We start from the raw sequence: 19,891 nt of genomic DNA, 5'->3' as shown, positions 1-19,891 counted from the left end.
GCAGCAGTTCTGGCAAAGATCTCGTGTTTTTATGAAAAAAGCAGCAGGTTTCTCAATTTCGACCCAGGTCTGAGTAGGGAAGGTCATAGCGAGCAGCGAGGCGAGGTGCTGGTCGCTGTGGGGAGCAGGGAGGATGTCTCTCTCCCCCCCCCCCCCCCCCCCCCAGGGCTGAGGAAGGCTGGGCAGGAGAGGTCACGAGGGGAGCAGGGTTGGCTCGACCCCTAGCCTAGGGATGGAGAGGTCTAAGTAGACAAGGCCATAGCCAGGCAGCCAGCAACGAGGTGACACCGTCGAGTGGGGTGAGGTGTGAGGCACTGGTCATCAAGTGGAGCGGGGGTCGACTCAACCCCCAGGTCAAGGCTAAGGAGGGCTGGGCAAGTGAGGCCATATCCAGGCAGCCTAAACCAGCAGCAAGGTGAGGTTGTCGAGGGGGGGCAGGAGGTGACTTGACTCCCCCAGGGCCTAAGAACTCAAAAAACACCTGCTCTTTCAGAAAATTCATATTCATTAAAATCAAGAACGACGAGTTAATATGAAGCAACGCCATCAATCTGGCTTTTAAAATTGCAGAAAATTGAATGCGAGGCAAGAGGACGAAGCTAAGCAAAAAGACAATTTTTGTCATTTTACTTTAAAAGTTGAAAGTTTTAAACAGTGCACAAACTGAACATTCACCCTCATCCACCAAAGGTATGGGTGAATTATCTGAAGACTTGAGACTTGCTGATTTCCAGACAAACCACATTGTCTGAAAAAGTTGAAGTGGAATCTGAAATGACAATGGACTACACGATATTTCTTCTGTTGAGGCGAGGGAAGAAACCTACCCTGAAGACATTGCCTTAGGGCCAAAATCTGTTCCACTGGGTACGATTGAATATTTTTTACTATATAAACCAGAAAACATAGGTAATATTTGAGGTTGGAGGCTTTATTAGTCCCATTTTCTGAGGGTGAAGAGAAATGGGATGACAGAAATCAGAAATTGGATGATGCTTTCAGAAACCTCTAAGGCAGTCTACCGTTGTGCTTGCAAATTATTCCCTGACCCTCGTAAAGGGAAACAAGCATTTGTTGACAGGCAGTCTAACTTGGGAAATGTTGGGAGGAGATATTGCTGATCATGAAACTTCCAAAGCTCACATAAAGCTATGTGTGCATTAGCTCAAAGATGCAAGTTATCTGGAAGATTGATTCTGTGTTACCGGCTGAGTTTGAAAAGAAGTGTTCTTAGTGGAGGAAAGTGCTGAGACGTGTTGCTGCCAGTCAAACAGCTGTCTTCTGTGGAACTACCTCGAAGAGTAGATGATGAGTCATCATTGTCAACATGGGATAAATAGTGCACAGGAACTTGCATTATTCAGTCTTGCTTGTAGACCTGAATATTTTCCTGCCACATTTGCGGAATTATCAAAGCTCTGCCCATGACAATTTTTAATGTCCAAACCTAAATTTGCAATGATTTCCAAAACAGTTATGCCTTTTTTTCGGTTTCCACACATCGATGGAATATGTTGCAATCACGCTTGGAGCAGGAAAATGGAAAACATCTAACGGTCAAAAGAATTTGTGACACCACGTGGTCCACTTATGCAGATGCGGTATGACTTTGAAAATGAACTTTGCCGCTATAAAGGAAACCTTTTTAGATATAGCCGCATCAAATTCAGAAAAACCATATGTGAAAGCTGAAACAAAATCCTTAGCAGAGAAGTTTGAAAAGTATGATATTGCTGTTTTTATAGTTTTGTGGAACTGTTTACTTCAAAGAATTAATGCTGTCAGCAAATCCTGCAAAATGTTGATACAACTTTATTGAATGCTGCACAATTCTTCGCCTCAGTTATAAATGTTGTCACTGAACATGGTGGCCCAGTGGTTAGCACTGCTGCCTCACCGCACCGATCCCTAGTTCGCTCCTGGTTCTGGTTCACTGTCCGTGTGGAGTTTGCACATTCTCTCTGTATTTGCATGGGTTTCACCCCCACAATCCAAAGATGTGCAGGCCAGGTGGATTGGCCTCAGTAAATTGCCCCTTAATTGGAAAGAATGAATTGGGTACTCTAAATTTAAAAATTTTTTTTTATAAATGTTGTCATTGAAGTTCAAAATGACTATAGCCTGATGGAAGCAGAGGCACTAATATTAACAAAAAACTACAGGTCCCTCTGATAAGAAGCGTACAAGGTGCAGGAGGTTATTTTTTGATGAAACTAAAGACAATTAAATCACTTTGAAATAGAAAGATAAGATTATTGTCGAGACTGTCAATGTTATTTGTGACACAATAATGGTGCAATTGCAGAGTAGGAGTGAATCGCTGAAGTGCTTTTCAACGGAAGTTTGGATAAAAATGCTAAAAGCCACTGCAGTAAGAAATTAGATGAATTTTACAAGGAGGACATAGACACAAATCTTTTTGAAGATGAAGTGGAACAAGTAATTCATTTCATTGATAAGGATGAGCTCTGTGCTTCAAGATCACCAGCTGATTTGTACGTGATTGTTTGCAAGCAACCTTTGCAGATGTGGAAACCATTCTGAAAATATTTTTCACAATATTTGTTTCAAATGCTTCTGACGAATATTGTTTTTCTGGATTGAAAAGAGTTAAAATTATTTGAGAAGTACTATGAGTCAGGAACATTTGACAAGTACAGCAGTATTGACAACTGAAGTGCACCTTTACAGGATTTTACCTATGATGATGCAATTGATGTTTTTGTGAAGAAAAAGTATTGAAAAAGCATAGAATCAGAAGGACATTCAGCCCATCGAGTCTGCGCCGGCCCTTACAAAGAGCACCCTACTCAAGGCCACGTCTCTATCCTATCCCCGTAAGCCCTATTAACCTTTTCTTTGGAGACTAAGGGTAATTTCTGCATGGCCAATCTACCTAACCTGCACATCTTTGGACTGTGGGAGGAAACCCAAGCACACACGGGGAGAACGTGCAGACTCCGCACAGACAGTGACCCAGCAGGGAATTGAACCTGGGACCCTGGAGCTGTGAAAAAACTGCTAACCACTATGCTACCATACTGCCCAAAAATGCAGCAAGAAAATCTGAAAAGTCTTCCATATTCTCTTGTTTAAATTCTGTTTTCCAAAATGGACCATTGCTGGCCCTGATATAATGGCTGCAGCTGGTCACAAGCTGATGGTTCTAACCATCATCACTCAAAACTGGACTTCAGAAAGTCTTTTCTAGGACAAAGAATGGAATCCTGCAGACAGAACCACTGATTTTAGACTTGGACTCACTAGGCACTCCACTCGTGAATGTATAGCAATATCTTCTTTGGTTTTGTGACAGGAAGTAAAGAAGTTAAGTTTTGATACTGAATGAGACTCTGAAATATGTTGAATGGCAGCATATGCATCTTGTTGATTGGAGTATTTGCTCCTGCGCTGGACTGGCTCATTCTGTCCTGCATTGATGGCATTGGCTTATTTTTCCATCTTGTTGCTCATTGACAAATTCCGCGTTTGCTCGCTTCTATACACACATCACAATATTGACCATCTTTACTGGCATTCTGACGAGAGGTAAGCTTAGACTTCAACTCAGCAATTATTCATACAGGCTTGTTTTTAAGCAGCAATCAATTTGTGTATTTTTGTGGCCTGGGTCTTTGGGTTCTGTCGGTGCAGTCAGAAGAGGTGTGATGTCACTGGGGGAGGGGTATGGTGTCATTGGGGGTGGTGGTGGTGGTGGTGGGGGACGACGACGACACGAGTGACATAATTGGGGGAGCGCCCAGAAATTAAGGAGTGTGAAGAGCCCCACAAAGCTTAAGTCTGCCTCTGACCTCACTAAAAGTGGCATTCTTTTTAAAAATAAATTTAGAGTACCCAATTCATTTTCCAATTAAGGGGCAATTTAGTGTGGCCAATCCACCTAACCTGCACATCTTTGGGTTGTGGGGGTGAAACACTTACAGAAAAGTGGCATTCTTGATGAAGAACCATCAAAAACAAATATCCAGAGGCATCACAGCCAACCCCAAAGATACTTCCTCAGTGTCTACATGTTTATTTCTAGCAGGAAGTACTGGATATAGCAGTCAATATCAGGACATATTTCCCTCCCACTACTAATTTCAGGGATGCTGCTGCGTATCTCAATCTCTGATGATGAATGGATGTGAGTGGTCAATTTAGAAAAAGCCTGGCTTGCAATGCTTCGGAATCATAAAAACACTGAACACAAGATTTTAATATTTATATTGTGAAGACTTGCATGTATTTTAAGAATAATAGAGTACATTTTGTTTAAATTTCTATCCCAATGATATTGCAAGCTATGTAATCACTTCCAGGTATCAATGAGTTGAGAATCTATTCTGTGAAGTCCACAATGAGCATTAAGTTCATTCTTACAGTTGATATTTACTGATAGTGACTTGTAATATTTTTGTGCAATAGCTGTGCTTTATCATTAAAGATAGATATAATTTCTACGTTTATCAATTGTTAATCAGTTGCTGTTTACCAGATATCAGCAGTGGTGAAAATATTTACAAACTGTCACTACTGATTTGGTAAATTTCACACATACCTTCAATGTTGCTCCATAGAGAAGGGGCAGCCCTTCCTCTACAACAGATGATGTAAAATTGGTACATATGGCCCTAGGGCTACAAATGTCATTCAAAACTGGGCCATAATCTCCTAGTTGAGAGTCCAACAGTCTTAACATTTTAGTAATTAAGGTGCCTTGACATTTTTAAATAAGTAGCTCAAACTATTTCTATGCCCAACAGTGTTCAATTTCTTATTTCAATGAAGTTCCAAGATCCACTGTTTTTATAACATTGGCCACATAATTCATCTCCGTAAAGTTAGTTGCGCTGTGTAGCAGAGATGGAACATTTTCAATGGAGAAAGAACAATCAAAGGCAAACTCAAGAGAAAAGTTCAGAGGCTGGATCATAAAATATCTGTTTGGAAATCCAACGTCTAGGAAAATACAGGATTTAGAAAGAGTTCAGCAGGGAACTGGGTGGCACAGTGGGTAAACCTATCCTTTTACCTCTGGGACCCGGCATCAAATTGAGACCAGACTGTTGGGATGAAAGACTCCTCTGTCTGCTGGCTGTAATGAAATGAGTTTGGTCAGTCTCAGCCTATTTCTTAATGGGTGCAGGTCCATATTCCAAAACTGCCAACAATTTAACACCAACTGGCAAACTCACGCACACAATGTATACAGGAAGGCTGCTGTGCAAAGTGGCAATGTCTCACTTTTGTGCTATGGGATACTCCCTGAACTTTGCACTAAGAAACTGCTTGGACCCTGCACAGGGATATGTCGCATCTGGCTGTAACTTTGAATGCTTGGAATTTGTGTTGAGTGCATTAACAGTAAAACCTGTTTGTTTTCAAGTTGATATAATGTTTCTAATTACAAGTTGCACAAACATTTTTAAATATAAAGCAAATGTTAACTTATTTGGAGAAAGGAGGGAAGGGGAAACCAGGAAGAGTAAATTGTTACCCATCCTGCTTTTGTAAATACACAGTAAGTTTATTTCCTTCCAATAAAATGTGAATGTTTCAATCTACAATCTTTAAGTCTGCTATAGCCATAAGAGCACAGTAACGCCAGTCCAACGCCGGCATCTCCACATCATAGCCATAAGAGACATAGCATTTAAAGCTGATGGCAATTAGAGAAATGTATATATTCATAAATACATCAATCGATATAACATAAAGAAAAAATTAAATAAACATTTGGTAAGTAGCCAAATTATGGATGGGCCGCAGTGGTTACCATTGCTGCCTCACAGCACCGAGGACCCGGGTTCGATCCCGGCTCTGGGTCACTGACCGTGTGGAGTTTGCACATTCTCCCCATGTCTGTGTGGGCCTCACCCCCACAACCCAAAGATGTGCAGGGTAGGTGGCTTGGTCATGCTAAATTGCCCCTTAATTGGAAAAAGAATAATTGGGTATCCTAAATTTATATTTTAAAAAAGTATCCAAATTAACATGTTTAAATCAGTAGTTTGACTGGATAGTTGTTACTGGGTGTAAAATGTTTTATACCTATGCTTTCCTAAATTAACTTTGAAGACAGTTCAGTTATATCTACATTGCTGGACTTTCAACTAGGATGCATTCTTTTTGAATTCTCAGTGGCAATTAGAGATTTAGTTTCCCTCATATAAGGCAGTGATGGTATGAATAGCAAAAACTTCATTTTTGAACAGAATAGTTTCCTCAACCCAACAAGTGATCTGTGGCTATTTTCCATTATTACAGGATGACTCCTCTTCTAATCCTTCATAGTGAGGTATTAGCCTAATGTTTCAGTATTCTAAATGGTTACTGTACTGACATTTTCCAAATTATCTATCACAACGATGTATGGTATAATGCACATTTTGTAGGTTTGATTCAAACTATGTGAACTTGGATCACTGATACACTTACAGTATAGACAACAGCTCAAAGGGGGAACACCCTTAGAAGATTTATCTACCTATCCCAGGTGGCCATGTTGCTTAACTACTGATCTGGATAATAGCTTAGCTGCAAATTGTTTACTGTGCTAAAACCACTACAGTCCCTCAAGAAATCATGTTAGCACACACGCTGAGAAAAAAACTGCATGCTCACCAAAATGCAAAAGTGTAAAGGGGAACCGTCATGATGGGGAGAAGAACCAGGAGAGCAATGTCTCAAATGTCAATTATTGTCACATGCAAATAACACATCTCAATACAAGTTACATAATTGTATATTTCAGAATTGAGACTTATCAAATACTTTTCTATGACGATGCCCCTTTAGTAACAGGCCGCATTATGGACAGGTAATTCCATGCACAGGCAGGATCAAGTAACAATGTTTACTTTCTGAATGAATATTGACAGTAATACATTCCCACAGCTTATAGTGCTTTATGGATTGTATATTACAATACCACTCACCAGAATCACACAAATCCACAGATGATTCCGATCAAAAACATTATAAATGGAGAAATGAAGGAAAAATGTATAAACAGAAGTTAGTGAAAACAGATTTTTTCTTTCAACTGAAAAATGCACACAATTGTGCTTGTGTTACGTATGCACGATAACACATTGCTGCAATCATTTGTCATTAGTCTGAATGGTTTTCAATAGGAATGGTACCAGTATACAATTCCCTCTGCCTGTGTGCGCACGTCTGTGTGTTGGGAAAAACAGTGTTGTAGTGGTAATGTCGTTGAACTAGTAATCCAAAGGCTCAGAGTAATGCTCTGGGGACATGGGATAAAATCTCATCATAGCGGCTGGTGGAATTAAATGGGTAGGACTCTCTGGTCGCGTCCGTGGCAGGACCCATTGTGAGCGAGAATGGAAAATTTGGCATTCCAGCCAAAACTCCATTCATCGATAGCGGCACCGGAAAATCCCAGCCACAAATGAGGACAAAATATTTTGGCCAATTAACCTTGAATCAAATGTTAGTCTCAACAAAGGTGATCAACTATTGTCGATCCACCCGTCCTTTAGGGAAGGAAACCTGTCATCCTTACCTTGTCTGGACTTCATGTAAATCCAGACCCATAGCAATGCAGTTAACTGTAGTGCGCTCTGAACAGCCTAGCAAGCCTCAGTTCAAGGGCAATTAGGCATGGGCAACAAACGCTGGTCTTGCGACACCCACATGCCGTCAAAGAATTAAAAAGTGTGTGCATGTAGGTAGCTTGTTCATAAATATATTTTAAAAAATGAAACTAAGGAAATTATTTCCAGCTAAACAAATTATCAAAACAAACAAGTGAGACATGGCGGAATACATATGAAAATCACAACAGACTTAACATTTCACACAAAGGTGAAGCACATTTTAGGGAGATGGGCTGGGCGAGAAATTGATATGTCAGGTTAGTCCAATGTCCCTCACAGTCCAGAATGACAAAATAAAAGTCATTTTCCTGCTTCTTGGCTGTAAAGGTGTTGGCTTAAGTGAGTTGGATGGTGGCAGGCATAGCCACCCTCCTCGGCCTCACTGAATTTGTTCTCACATTGACAAATTTCTCCTTAACTAATTTCCTCCAAATAAAAGGTGCGGCTATGGATATCCGTTTGGGTGTTACTATGCCTAAACCTTTTTGTGGGACACGATGACCATTCCTTGCTCTACTCCTACTTGGGAACGCGGGGGTGCCTCCCTCAATCATTTTCTCGGCACATTCATGGCTGTATCAGTGCCGTTTCCTGCTCTTAGTCTGAACTAGAAAATTTCATCAAGTCTGCTACCAATTTTCACCCTTCTATCATCTTCACATTGTCCATCTCAGACTCTTCCCTTCGCTTCCTCAATTTCTCTGTCTTCGTTTCTGGGGGTATACTATCAATGAATATTCAAAATAAGCCAATGACTCCAACAGTTACCTTAACTACACTTTCTCAAACACTGCTTCCTGTAAGGGATCCATACCATTCCCCTGGTTTCTCCATTGCATTTGTTCTGATGAGGCACCATTGACTGACTGCGGCAATCTTTCAGCACGCAGGAGATGCTGGAGCTCCTGGTCTCTGATAACGGGACAGCATTTACAAGGGCGGAGTTTGGGGCATTAATTGCTGCCAATGGGATCCGACACACATGCAGCGCCCCGTACCAGCCAACAAAGTTGGCTGGGGTCTTGGGAGACCCGGTTGGCATGGTTTGTTTTTTGTTACAGGATGACATCACACACCACGACAGGGGACGCTCCGGCCGAATTGTTGATGGGCCGTCGTCTGCGAACACGTTTGAATTTAGTCCTCTCGCACACTGGTGGGAAAGTCCGCCATGGCAGGATCGGGCTGAGGTGATGCCGGGCGGCGTTCGCCCTTACCCATCTTCGCTGTAGGAGACCTAATGTACATCCGAAACTCTGGAGGAGGAGCCATGTGGACACCAGGCGGCATGTTGGCCCAGCCAGGACCGGACTCATATCGAGTAAGGGCACAAGGACGTGAATCGAACTGCTCACCGGAACTCCTCAGTATAGCAAGAGATCAGGATGGCATTTTTAAATGGCAACCCGATCTCCAAAGCCCCCACCCACCCCACCCCACCACACCCCTGGTCCTTGGCTCATATTGCAGTATTACGATGAAGCTCAATGTAAGTCAATTTTTGCTTTTGGACTGCAACTGCTCATCATTCTGCCATTCACATCTCCTCTCGACACATCTTTTGTTTATTTACTGTCCCATTACCACTACATATGGCCTTGCACCATCTACTATTTTGTTACTTAATTTCTTAATTACTGCTGCAGTAGCTTTTTAAACAATTCTGGTTTGCAAGACAGCTAGGCTTTTTGGAGCCGGGGTGCGATTAAAACATCCTAAAAGATGGGCTATTTATATTAATTTATTTATATTAAGAGGGTTCCCTGCAGAGTAGTTAATTAGAGACATTGGACAGGATTCTCCGATCACCGACATCACGTTTGGCGATCGGCCAGAGAATCCCCGTTTATGCCGGAATTGGGGGCGGTGCTGTTTTTGTGATGCTCCACCCCCTCAGGGGAGTACGCCGCACGCCGTATGGATGGCCTCAGGACATAACCTGAGACCCTCCTCCGATGCTCAGCCCCTGATGGGCCAAGTCCCCAATGGAATGGGACACATGTGCTTACAATGTTCGGGGGGCCTCACGTGGCGACTGCAGACCGAGTCCAGCGCTGCCACAGTCATGGGGGAAGCCATTCCACTGGCAGGGGGGCCTTCGTTGGGGGCTGGGGGACTGGTGGGGGTGGTCATGGGGCAGCGAGGCTGGTTACGGGGGGGGGGGGGGGGGCAGTTTTGGGAGACTGGGTCCGCGCTTGGCCGGCGCCATGTTGTAGGGCGCAGCGGCCGCCCTGCGCATGCAAGGCCACGGACCTGGCCATGTCCACAGATAAAGCCGGGGACTTTACGCTGCGTGGCTGCTAGCCCCACCGGACAGATGATCGGTGCGGGGAAGCGACGACTTTCTGGTCGTAAGACCAGACGGATCCTGCGGACATAGCTGCAAGATCAGAGAATCCAGCCCATTGTGTTTAGTTTAGTGAGATGATGCAGTTAATAGGAAGAACCAGGGGTTGGAAGCAGTCGGGTGTTGAGGTTTTCAGGGTTAGTTTTTGGCTGGAGCTGACAAGGTTTCTGAAGAAATACAGCTAGAGATTCTATGTTATTCTGACAGGGTGTCAGGTCTTTTCCTTTAAAGCAGTCTCAAAAGATCTCACTTTCTCACAGTGGAGTATTCAAGACATCTCTGTATAGCAAGTATTCCTGAGTGCTACTGTATTTAAGAGTGGATTGGGATCGGAAATGGTTTTGTTGTTTGAGTGGGAATAAGATAGCAGTTAAGGGTTGTGGTATCACAGTATTAATTAGCATTGCTTAAGGGGTAATTGAAAGTTATTTTCTTGTGTGATGTTAAAGACATTTTAACACTTTGCTGGTAATAACATTTGTTTTAGTGCCACTATTTTTTTATGAAATCATCCTGGAGTGAGGTATCCTTTCTTAACAGTCTTACAAAATTAAAATAAAATATTGGGGTTTCTGTCCAGCGTCCTAGCCACTGTTGGGGTCTAGTCCGGGATTGTAATAGTACCCAACCGCTCCTGCTGGGCGGCTTAAGTTAAAATGATCCCCCAGGGATAGATTTTTCTTTTCACATCACAGCAGAGTGTAGAGGAGAAAACCAGAAAGGGGGAAATCACCATTTACAGAGCTCACCCCATTTTTTTTGTCTTTTAATTACTTGAAGGAAAATCAGGCTGGCTCCTTTGCACATGTGCAATCCTTGCTGCCTGATTTTCCTTTGTGTGCTCTGCCCAGGTGACATTTTAATGTCCTGACAGGACAGACATGAACATAATCTAAAAACAAACTGAACAAGTATTTGAAAAGGGTATGTATAAGAATGAGAAGAAAGCAACAAAATGGGAAGAGAGTTGATAGCTCGACATTGAAGAGTTCACACTTGCACAGACAAGACTAGCCAAATGGCCTCCCTTTTGTAATATCCATGACTCTTTATTTTTTTAATTTTATTTGCCAACAGTGATAACAAATGTAATTCTACATATTATGTTGCCTAAAATGGGCAGCACGATGGCGCAGTGGTTAGCACTGCTGCCTCATGGTGCCGAGGGTCCAGGTTCAATCCCGGCCCTAGGTCACTGTCCCTGTTGAGTTTGCAAATTCTTCCCGTGTCTGCATGGGTCTCACCCCCACACCCCAAAAAGATGTGGAGGGTTGGTGAATTGGCCACATTACATTGCCCCTTAATTGAAAAAAAAAAAAAGGATTGGGTACTAATTTTTTTAAAATGTTGCCTAAAATGTAGGGCTGGATTCTCCGCTGGCGGGATGCTCCGGCTTGCCGGCAGCCTGGGGGTTTCCCGGCCGCATGGGGCTGCCCCACAATGGGAAATCCCATTGACTGGCTGGCGTAATGGAGCATCCCGCTGGCGGGGTGAAACGGAAATGTGGTGCGGCGGGGCGGAGTCCAACCCGGAAAGTACTGTCCTCCAGAAAATTTCACAACTACAAACAAACACAGATCACACATTATAACTATTCAATCAAGAAAAAACACAAACATAACTCAAAACAAAATGAGCTTTGACTTGTAGTCGAGTGGGGAGAAGGATTGTAACTTCAAGCTCCTTTTCAGCAAATGGATAAATTCAGTCAAGAAGTTTCGTCCATCACAAGAAGTTGAGAAACGTTCTTGCATGACAGACGGTAAGAAAAAGCCATGAATATTATCATTTTTCCTGACATTCTGCCAGTTGTATAGAGCCTCTGAGTATATAATCAAGTAGACCAATTCTATTTAGCAATGAGACTGTGCACAGCATCACTGCCAAATATCCATTTCCAGTCTGTACTTAGTTTGGAATGCAATACCAGAAATGCAATACCAGAAATGGTTTCACATTGTATCTGGTGCCTAAAGGACTCTTTCCTTTCAATGTCGTGCCAGGAAATCAAATTTTGATTTAAGAAATCTTACCCTTCTTTGCCAACGTCTCCTACTTTATATGCTTCTCCCAAAGGCTCTTTTCCCAGTTTGGTCAGGTTCATTTTAGTTTCCAAGGTCATTAGAAAAGACCCATTGTAAGAAATCTCCAGATCAATCCACAACCCTGAAGAAAAAACATATCTGGTTGAGTAAAGGTCCTGAGAGTTGCAGACTTCAAAGTGATACCCAGACCATATCTTTTCAGCAATGTGTAATTATTAGATAAGAGCTCACCAAAATAAGACCATGATTAAATGTGTATACATGATGAATAACCCACATTATTTTTTATATGAGTTTTGTCATCAGCAATCTGCAATGTATGGACCAGAATTGATGTCTAATTAGTTTTCACAAAGGCTGGCAATACAAATGGCAGCTGGAAAATGCACCTTGCTTCAATCATGTTACAATGAAGCCAATTATGGAGGCAATTTAAGTTTACAGTTCCACAAACTATTTCTGTTCAATTGTAAAGAAAGATGAAATTACAAGTTACTGCTACTTTCATAGGTCAATAACTGTCATTCAAAATGGTACATTGGGAATTCAGGATCAACAGAGCTGCTCAGGCAACAATTCCAATGCTGACCACAATTCCACAGATCCAGCACAGATCTGGGCGCAGTGGGTGAATTGCGCACGATTCCCAAATCAGGTTCCCCGCTGGGCCAATGTTACCCGACAGGGCAAGATCCAAATCTGCATTTTTAAATGTATGGCTCATTTAAATACCTAGACGCCAGATTTGCCCGGTGCCCCAGACTCACTGGCCATGCTTGGGAGACAAAAACAAGAGGGTGGGGAGATCAGGGCTGCTGGACCAAATAGCACCACAATCTGCGAGGAGCCTTTCCTGCGGGAAATCCCTCTAAGTGCAGCCTTGGCGGAGAGAATCTCTCAGAGACCAAAAACAAAACTGACAAAGTGCTGTTGGATAGTGGAGCGTTTCTCGGTGCTGCAGCCGTAGAGAAGCACCCTGCTAAATACGCCGTTCAGCATACCTTAACTTAAGTCCGCTGAATCGCACCCAACCTTTTGCATTTACTGCACTGTTAGTGGTTTAAAAAGCTTCACGAGTCTTTATAAATAAAAGGATTGAGAAACAGACACCAAATTGAGTAAGAGAAGCATGGTTATTCTCAGTATTTTCTGTTTTTATTATTATCTTAAATGCAATAGACCTATCCGAAACAATGTCAAAATGGTAAATCTGTAGAATTCATACACCATGCAGTGTATATGACAAATATAGTTCTAGTTGGAACTATAACCCCAAACACCAGCCTCAATACAGATACACATAACAATTTGATGCCACTTGTTACTCATTGGTCCACTGAGAAATGCTATTTTTATACTTCTCTTACAAGAACTGGAGATATTTTCTTTGCTCTCATAACATACATCATTTCATCAACTGATTTTGTGATAGTCACCAGAATGAAATAAACAGCTTCAGCATCTTTTAATAAGAGGATTAACAATTCCAATGACACAAAACAGTTAAAAATATGCTGCCATACATAGTTCTTTCTGGTAAATAATTAATTAAACGCACACATGAAAGAGCTCTGAGCTAGCTTCCTGCCAGGAAATTTTAATGGTAAACACATTTCTCTGATGGGTTATGTCACAAGTTAGTTTCTGCCAGAGCTGCTGCATCGCAAACTGTGATAGAAGCCCGGTGCTTCAATTTAATGCTGATCGGATAAAAGTCAGGTCTAATGTTCAAAGTAAAATACGTTTGGACAGGGCAGCAAGGTGGTGCAGTGGTTAGCACTGCTGCCAACAGCGTTGAGGACCCAGGGTCGATCCCGGCCCTGGGTTACTGTACGCGTGGAGTTTGCACATTCTCCCTGTGTTTGCGTCGGTCTCACCCCCACAACCCAAGGATGTCCAGAGTACGTGGATTGGCCACACTAAATTGCCCCCTTAATTGGAAAAAAATTATGGGTACTCTAAATCTATTAAAAAAAATGTTTGGACAGCTTTCACCTAGTTAGGATTCCACAACATAGTAACCACTATCAAATGGTGAATTGGCATGAATTGGCAAACACATTCAGATAGCTCTGTTAGAAATGCAAAAATCGGACAACACGGTGGCGCAGTGGGTTAGCCCTGATGCCTCACGGTGCCGAGGTCCCAGGTTCGATCCCGGCTCTGGGTCACTGATCGTGTGGAGTTTGCTCATTCTCCTCGTGTTTGCGTGGGTTTCGCCCCCACAACCTAAAGATGCACTGTAAATTCTATGATTATCTAAATCTGAGGGTTTTTAAAAAGCCCCTTTTAGTACCTCATGAAAACCACTAAGTCATCGCAGCCATCAGTTGAGTAAGCTATCTTTTTCCCAAGACTCTGCCAATCACTGATGGGCTGTGTAAAGCAGATTCTAGTTGAATTTTCATCTTTTCCAAGTAATTTTTTTTTTTACTTCTCTCTTCAATTCTTCATGCAATCTCTCATTCTTCAGGTGATCCAGAAGTGGTCCGTTTGGTCTTGGTCTTTTCATGTGTCACTTCCAACATCTTTCTACACCCATTCCTGGATGACATAGAAACATACAAAATATTTGGTCCCTCAAGCCTGTCCCGCCATTCAATGTAATCATGGCTGATCCTCTATTTTAATGCCATACAATTACTCTGACCCAAGCCCCTTGACTCTTTTAGAACCTAGATATCCATCTAGTGCCTGCTTAAATATATTCAGTGATTTGGCCTTCACAGCCTTTGTGGTAGAGAATTCCACAGGTTCACCACTGAGTGAAGAACTTTCACTTCATCTCGGTCCTAAATGGTCTACCCTGTACCCTGAGATTGTGACCCCTTGTCCTAGATACCCTGTCTCAGGGGGAACACCATCCCTGCATCCCGTCTGTCCAGCCCTGTCAAGATTTTATGTTTCAGTGATATCCCCTCCCATCCTTCTGAACTACAGTGCATACAGGCATAGTCAATCTAAACTCTCCTTATATGACAATCCTGTCATCTCAGGAATCAGTCTGGTGAATCTTCATTGCACTCCCTCTATGGCAAGTACATCCTTTCTTAGGTTAAATCCTTCAATCAATTGATGTACTTCTTTTCAAATGAAACAACATTCTTCTTGTTTGCATCATTGCCAACAGCTCATTACTTTTGACTATCCACTTTATTTTCTTCATGTACTTCCAAGACCGCTTCTCAAAGCTTTCAAGAACTTCTCTTCTCAATGCATGCTCCAGAACCAGATTCCAAAACATATTTTCTTCAGTTCTCTATTCATAATTGTCTAGTCAATATCCTCTTCCTTCACTAAATGGAATGTTTCTCATTGTTATCCCTTCAACTCCTTAGCATAACTGGCATTTTCAGACATACCTGTGAAATTGACCACAAGAAGCACAATAATATCCTTCCACTTAGATTGTGACTGTGCCTCAGTAGGTAAGGTAAAGTTGTCTTAGTCCCAGACTGCCAGAGGCTGCTTTCCCCTTTAAGATTGAGAGCTGACTGGTGATGATTTAACCCGAGGATCACCACACCTCAGGCGAGGGGCAAGGTTGAGAAGGCGAGCCTTCATGAATAACCTCATAAAGGCCTCAGCACAACAGGCAAGGAACTGGTATGTTGGTGAGGGATGGTGGGGGAAGGGAGGTGGAACCAACGTATATTTAAGACCACAGCATACTGTGTGGTGTGGTGCAATATGTTCATGTAACACTGCTTTGTGTAATAAATGTTTTGTTCCAAGATCTTTACAATATGATGAAAACTAGGATATGAACAAAAGATAGACAAACTAATTAATGTCCTGGAATCCCACCTGTCACTGATTTCTGGATCTACATTAATGCAATATTTCAGTGCAACTTTGAATCTAGAATATCTGACATTGAAGAAGCCCATGATTACTTAACCATGCTTACCTTGGTGATTAACTGAGGGTTTTGAAGCTTGACATATTCTCGGGATAGCAGCTCCCATATCGAGTTCGGTCAAGGTTAGCTCATTCATAAAATATGGCAGCTGAAATCGTACACATTAAACATGTGAAGTAGATGTCAAATGTTGAGAAGCTCTAAAATTTACATTTGATCATGAAAATAACTCCTCAGTCAAATCAAAGCAAATGACTGCGGATGCTGGAATCTGAAACAAGAACAGAAAATGCTGGAAAATCTCAGCAGGTCTGACAGCATCTGTGGAGAGAGAATGGAGCTAATGTTTTGAGTCCGTATGAGTCTTAGTCCCTGCCTGGAGGTCTACGGTGTTCATTCTCACCGAACCGGTTTGAATTCAGCTCTTCTGTCTACCTGTGTGCAAAGGCGGTAACAAGATCTGGAGCAGTGGGCGGTTGCAGAACCCATACTGAAAATCGGTGAGTAAATAAATAATGCTTGATATCAGTGTTGATGCTTCCATCACTTTACTGATAGCTGAAACTGATAGGGTCGCAAATTGGTGAATTGGGCTGGATTTGTCCTAAGTTTTGTGGAATCTATAATTTTCCCAACCTAAATCTAAAAGATTTAAAAACGACCTGAAATAATACCGTCTTTACAAAAATAAATAAAAGAAACAGAAAACAAATGCATAAGCTTCAAGTGAAATCAGTACTTTGGACTACAGTGGCCCATATTTGAATTATTAACTAAGAAACCCAAACTTGGGTACTTTAAATAGGAGAATTGATTTAGGTTTTGATTTGGCCACTAGCTAGGATGTGTCCTTGTCAATGTTTAGTCTTCGAAGCAAGGAACTGTGGCAGTAATTCAGAGCATTTCCTGTTTGCTAACAAGATATTCTTAGTTTATACCAGTTAGCCTCCAAGCTAAGGACAGCATTTAAAGTGACTTAATTCTGTTTCTAGGCAATTTTACATTTAAGCTGGAGCGTCTGATGCTGAAGTTGAAGAGTGAAAAATATTTCCATTCGTCAGTTACCCTTGTATTCAATGTCTGAAAAAAAATGGATATGTACACATATACTGTAGCAGGCTTGTATCTAATCATTATCTCCTCTTTAATGAGCACTACCTTTCCCATACCTTGACTTCACAATGATAATCTTTAGACACCTAAAAATAACTTCAACAGATTTTTCAATGGATTTTGCAGTTAAAGGCGAATGAATGCCACTAGCTATTCATTACACTACACACTGTTGCACTGAAATCTGTGGTAATTGGAATCCAGAACAGCACAATACCCTCTCCTGGGAATTTGGAACTGAGAGAACAGGGGCAGCAACTGAATCACAGAATCGTTGTGGCCCAGATTCTAGGCCCTAGAAGGAAGCTATTCAGCATATCATGTTTCTACCGGCTCTTAAATGAACGTTATGACTTAGTGCCATTCTCCTGCCTTTTCCCCATACTCTTGCACATTGTTTCTATTCAAATGATCATCTTATGCCCACTTGAATTCTCAATTGAACCTGCCTCCACCACACTTCCAGGTAATGCATTCCAAACCTGAACCACTCGTTTGTAAAAAAGCTTTTTCTCACACCACATTTATTACTTTTGCAAACGACTTGCTGTACTAGTAAATTTGTGGATGACCTGAAGATTGGTGGAGTTGCAGATAGTACCGAGGACTGTTAGAGGATACAACAGGATATAGATAGATTGGAGTCTTGGGCACAGAAATGGCAGATAGTTTAATCCGGACAAATGAGAGGTTACGTATGAATTATACTGTAAATGGTAGAACCCTTAGGAACATTAACATACAGAGGGATCTGGGTGTGCAGGTCCACATTTCCCTAAAAGTAGCAACACAGGTGGCCAAGGTGATAAGAAGGCATATGGCATGTTTGCTTTCATCAGCTGGGGCATTGAGTATAGGAGATAGGAAATCATGTTGCAGATGTATAAAACCTTGTTTAGGACGCATTTGTAGTATTGCATGCAGTTTTGGTCACCACATTATCAGAAGGACGTGGAAGCTTTGAAGAGAGTGCAAAGAAGGTTCACCAGGATGTTGCCTGGTCTCGAGGGTGTTGGCTACGAGGAGAGGTTGAATAAACTAGAATTGTTTTCACTGGGAGGACGGAGGCTGAGGGGAGACCTGATAGAGGTCTACAAAATTATGAGAGGTATAGACAGAGTGGATAGTCAGAGGCTTTTTCCAAGGGTGGAAGTGTCAACTACAAGAAGGCACAGGTTGAAGGTGAGAGGGGTAAAGTTTAAGGGAGATGTGCGGGGTAAATCTTTCATGCAGAGACTGGTGGGTGCCTGACCATAATTTATAAACCACAAAATTCAGACAATGATGTTTAATGAAAAACATAATTAATTTGGTAACTCTATCTTAAATTTAATCAATTATAACACACCCTTGTTTAATCTCCCACTGACTGATGATGGGTGAAGAATAAATTTGCAAGTCTTTGTAGTACCCGATAACTTCAGTTCACGTGTCACGTGTACCAGTTAGGCTTTTACAGTCAGGCCCATCTCACCCAGAAATATGTTCTTCGAAACCTTCGAAATATATTTCCTTCTGCCCACCAATGTAATAATATTTTCAATACCAGCTGCACTTATGGTCTATGAACAAGATGTTAAAAATAATGAAATAAATACATTTCTACTATGAATTCACATCAACTGGGAGGTTGCCCAGGGTAAAATTTGGTTACAGTCAAAGGGTAAATTTTGAAGTTACATTAAAATTACTTATTTTAGCAGAAACCCAGAGCACTGCAGTGTAAAGTAGTAATATCACACAAGTGTACAGGAGAGGAGACATGAGGTTGTGATTAAAAACATATTAACAGAGGCGGTTATAAACTGCACCTGGCTATTGCCGTGTCCATAAGACATAGGAACAGAAGTAGACATTCAGCCCATTGAGTCTGCTCCGCTATTCAATGAGATCATGACTGATCTGATAACCCTCAACACAACTTTCCTGCCTTATCCCCAAAGACCTCGATTCCCTTACAGATCAAAAATCTGTCTATCTGAGCCTTGAACACACTTAATGACCCAGCCTCTACAGCTCTCTGTGGAAAAGAATTCTACAGATTATTTACCCTCTGAGAAAATGAATTCCTCCTCATCTTTGTCTTAAATGGGTGACCCCTTACTCTGAGATTATGCCCTCCTGTCCTACTCTCCCACAAGGGGAAACAACCTCTCAGCACCTACCCTGTCAAACCCCCCCGAGAATCCTATTTATCTCAATAAGGTCGCCTCTCATTCTCCTAAACTCCAAAGAGTACAGGCCTAACCTACTCAACCTTTCCTCATAAGAAAATCCCTCCATACCCAGGATCAACCTAGTGTACCTTCTCTGGCTGCCTCAAATGCCAAGATGTCATTCCTTAGTTAAGGGGCCCAAAACTGTTCACAGTATTCCAAGTGTGGGCTAATTAGTGCCTTGTATTGTTTTAGCAAGACTCCCCTATTTTTATATTCCATTCCTTTTGAAATAACAGCCAGAGGACTTCCAGTTGCATAATGTAGGGGAAGCACACGCAGTGTTTCTCCTGACGATCCTTTTTACAAGTTCTTTCTTAATGCGGCAGCATATTGCTATTTGCCGCCACAAAAATTAATTTGAACTCAAGGAAGTAGTTGTTTTTTTTTTTTTAAATGCCCAGGAATTTTAAACATACAAGCAGGAAAATATTAAATTTCTGCGAGAACGCTACAGCTAAGATGGTAACTGGTCTCCCATGCTGCGAACAACCAAAACTTTGAACAAAATTCTGGGCATTGAGCTCAACAAACCCTGACAAAGTTTGGCTATGGAGCTGAAAAATTCATTGGAAGAATCGCTGGGTCCTATTCAGTCCTCCCTTGATGCTATTTGTTTAGCTGTCAACTCTCACACCAGCACCCTTACCCACATCGAGACAGCCCTTTCGGAAGCACAG

General features: G+C 41.9%; 1 protein-coding gene across 4 annotated transcripts in view; it reads right to left on the bottom strand.

Moving 5' to 3' along the window:
* The window catches only part of tex2 (testis expressed 2), a 128,657-nt gene that overhangs the window by 14,664 nt on the left and 94,102 nt on the right, over positions 1 to 19,891 (bottom strand). For all 4 annotated transcript variants that reach the window (XM_072483756.1, XM_072483755.1, XM_072483757.1 and 1 more), the window contains 2 exons: positions 15,931 to 16,030; positions 12,009 to 12,141 (listed from right to left, as the gene is read on the bottom strand). In XM_072483756.1, the coding sequence (XP_072339857.1) occupies positions 12,009 to 12,141; positions 15,931 to 16,030 (233 nt within the window). The remainder of the gene's footprint in view (positions 1 to 12,008; positions 12,142 to 15,930; positions 16,031 to 19,891) is intronic.

This window comes from Scyliorhinus torazame, chromosome 18 (assembly GCF_047496885.1).
Source record: "Scyliorhinus torazame isolate Kashiwa2021f chromosome 18, sScyTor2.1, whole genome shotgun sequence".
Lineage (NCBI taxonomy): Eukaryota > Metazoa > Chordata > Chondrichthyes > Carcharhiniformes > Scyliorhinidae > Scyliorhinus > Scyliorhinus torazame.
This window is presented reverse-complemented; position numbering and strand designations above follow the sequence as displayed.